Genomic DNA, 2998 nt, shown 5'->3' with positions numbered 1-2998 from the left:
GGCTGGTCTCAACTCCTGCCTTCAAGCAATCCTCCCAACTGGGCCTCCTAAAGGGCTGGGATCGCAGGCAGGAGCCACAGCGCTGCCGCCGAGGACCTAGTTTTGGGAACCAGAAGCCAAAGGACCAACGGATTTGGTGCACGTATGCGGACGCTTCTCTCCGGCACGTGGTTTCCTCGCTCCCTGCAGACGAGGCCCGCCCCTCGGGACACAGCCAAGCTTCTTCCTCAGAAATTCCCGCCCCCGGGACGTCCCGCCCACCCACCGGATGCTCGGCATGTACCACCAGGAGCCTGGCGGGGGTGATCCGTCGGAGAGACATGCTTGGCGCCTGCCTGTCCCCAGCCCCTCTCAGTTTGACCTCCTTCCTTCAAGTCTGTCCCTCGAGGATTCTAGAGCGGCCTCCAGGAGCGCTATCTTAGTTCCCCACGACAGCCGTCTCTGTCCTCTGCCTCCTCCAGGCCTGGCAGGTGGCACTGTCCGGGGGCGGAGCCTGGGGCGAAGGGCGGGGCTTGCGGCGGAGGAAGGAACCAAGCGGTGAGGCGCGCGTCTGCTGTGGGGTCGCGGTCGCCGTGGTGGGGCGTAGGGAGGCCGAGGCCGGGCGGAGGGCGAGGGCGGGCAGGTGAGCCAAGGAGCCGACCAGCCCGAGGCGTGCGCGACCTGGACTCGCTTCCCAGCCCGACTGAGGCCACCCGGTGTGGCGCCCCTTTCTGGACCCTCGGGCCTGGCGCTCGCGGCCAAAACTGACTGAACTGTGGGGAGGGTTCCTCTTCCCGGGACGCAGCCTCCCTGGGCATGGACAGACGATGCCCCGGCCAGACAGAGCCCTTGACCACCCCACCCACCCTCCAGGCCTGACGCACCGAAGTACACCCCGGTCCAGGAAGGGACAGGCGCCCCTTCCCTTCCGCACCCCCCGCTGGCTGCAGAACGCCAAATGCAGCCACCACTGACCCTGTGAGGGACAGACACATGGACAGGCGCCCCTTCCCCTCCGCACCCCTTCCCCTCCGCACCCCCCTGGTGGCTTCAGGACGTCAAATGCAGCCACCACTGACCCTGGGAGGGACCGACACTTTCCAGCCCAGACTAGCCCTGGGACATGGATAGACACTCCCCCTGCACACATGGGTGACCCCGAAATTCAAAGATACCCCTGACTCTGTCCCACCTGCTGCCTGGGCCAGCACCACGCCGTTGCTCCGACTGCACCAAAGCCCAAAGTTGACAGACTGAGCTCCAGAGGCCTTATGGTTTCAGCCAGACTCTTAGCTGCCCCTTCCAGCCCTGCCACCAGCGCTGAGGGCCCCACCCAGACCAAATCTTTGCATCTATCCCTGCAGTACAGACCTCTGATGTGTGGATCATAGTTCTCCTGCCCCGAGAGGAAAGCTCTGGGGCCTCTTCCCAGGCCTGAGCGGGCATGGTGGGCTGCTGTGACTAGGGCGAGCAGGGTCTGGAGTGGGCATTGAAGTTTGGCTCTTACATTGCCTTTGCAGGGACCCCAGCCTCACCATGGACCTGGAATGCTCCCGGCTGCTCCCGGCTCTCTGTGCTGTTCTGGTAGACCCCAGGCAGCCTGTGGCAGATGACACCTGTTTGGAGAAGCTGCTGGACTGGTTTAAAACGGTCACTGAGGGAGGTGAGGAGGTGGTGCTGCTGTTTACTGTCTATCCAGAGACCAGAGGATGCATGCAGAGCCTGGGACCGGGACCGGGGCAGGGGCAGGGTGGGGGCTCCTCTGTCCCGGAGGAATGGCAGGAGTTGCCCTTCCGATGTCTTTCCTTCACTTCCAAAAGATTATCTGTGGCAGACTGGGGACAAGTCAAGATGAAGCCGGAGAGAATGGGCTGGAGAGTTAGAACTTGAAATTCTTAGCCAGTTTAGCCATGATTGGGGCATCCCAAGGTTCAGTTCTGCAGAAAGCATGAACAGACTTATTTTGTTGTTCTCTTTGTATTCAGTGTGTTTATTTTAAGACATCAGATTTGTTTTCCTTCTGATTATGAAAGTAGGGGCTGGATGCAGTGGCTCACACCTGTAACCCCAGCACTTTGGGAAGCTGAGGTAGATGGATTGCTTAAGTCCAGGAGTTTGAGACCAGCCTGGGCAACATAGCGAGGTTCCATCTCTACAAAAAGAATACAAAAATTAGCTGGGCATGGTAGCACGACTGTAGTCCCAGCGACTTTGGAGGCTGAGGTGGGAAGATCCCTTGATCCCAGGAGGTAGAGGTTGCAGTAACCTATGATTGTGCCACTGCACTCTGACCTGGGCGATAGAGTGAGACCCTGTCTCAAAAAAAAAGTAATACATGTTCTTTAAAACATGAAAAAAAGAGTAAAGAGGAAAATTAAACCATCAACCTTTTAATTTTCTCCCAGCCTTTTTCCTAACACATCCATAAAGCTGTATTTTTCTGGGGGAAAAAAGAAAAAAGAGGTCAGCTGTGAGCGGTGGCTCACACTTGTAATCCTAGCACTTTGGGAGGCCAAGGCAGGCAGAACACGAGGTCAGGGGTTCAAGACCAACCTGACCAACCAACATGGTGAAACCCCGTCTCTACTAAAAATGCAAAAAGTAGCCAGGTGTGGTAGTGTGCAACTGTAATCTCAGCTACTCGGGAAGCTGAGGCAGGAGAATTTCTTGAACCTGGAAGGCAGAGGTTGTAGTGAGCTGAGATCTCACCACTGTACTCCAGCCTGGGAGATAGAGACTTGTCTCAAAAAAAAAAAAAGAAGGGGGCCAGGTGCAGTGACTCACACCTGTAATTCCAGCACTTTGGGATGACGAGACGGGTGGATAATGAAGTCATGAGTTCGAGACCAGCCTGACCAACATGGTGAAACCCCACCTCTACTAAAAATATAAAAATTAGCGAGGCATGGTGGCACATGCCTGTAATCCCAGCTACTCAGGAGGCTGAGGCAGGAGAATTGCTTGCACCCTGGAGGTGGAGGTTGCAGCGAGCTGAGATCGTGACACTGCACTCCAGCCT

At 57.1% G+C, this 2998-nt stretch overlaps 1 protein-coding gene across 4 annotated transcripts in view; it reads left to right on the top strand.

Annotated features, from left to right (window-relative positions):
- Positions 1-268: 268 nt before the first annotated feature.
- BRAT1 (BRCA1 associated ATM activator 1) overlaps positions 269-2998 on the top strand; it is a 20062-nt gene continuing 17332 nt past the window's right edge. For 2 of the 4 annotated variants that reach the window (XM_017533790.2, XM_017533789.2), the window contains exons 1-2: positions 269-537; positions 1500-1642. In XM_017533790.2, coding sequence (XP_017389279.2) covers positions 269-537; positions 1500-1642 — 412 coding nt within the window. Of the gene's footprint in view, positions 538-598; positions 623-1499; positions 1643-2998 lie in introns of those variants that run through there. The other 2 variants (XM_017533795.2, XM_037740384.1) reach the window with 2 other exon arrangements.

Source organism: Cebus imitator, unplaced genomic scaffold (assembly GCF_001604975.1).
Source record: "Cebus imitator isolate Cc_AM_T3 unplaced genomic scaffold, Cebus_imitator-1.0 Scaffold82, whole genome shotgun sequence".
In the NCBI taxonomy this organism is placed as follows: domain Eukaryota; kingdom Metazoa; phylum Chordata; class Mammalia; order Primates; family Cebidae; genus Cebus; species Cebus imitator.
The sequence above is the reverse complement of the archived record's forward strand: the minus strand, read 5'-3'. Positions and strand labels throughout refer to the sequence as shown.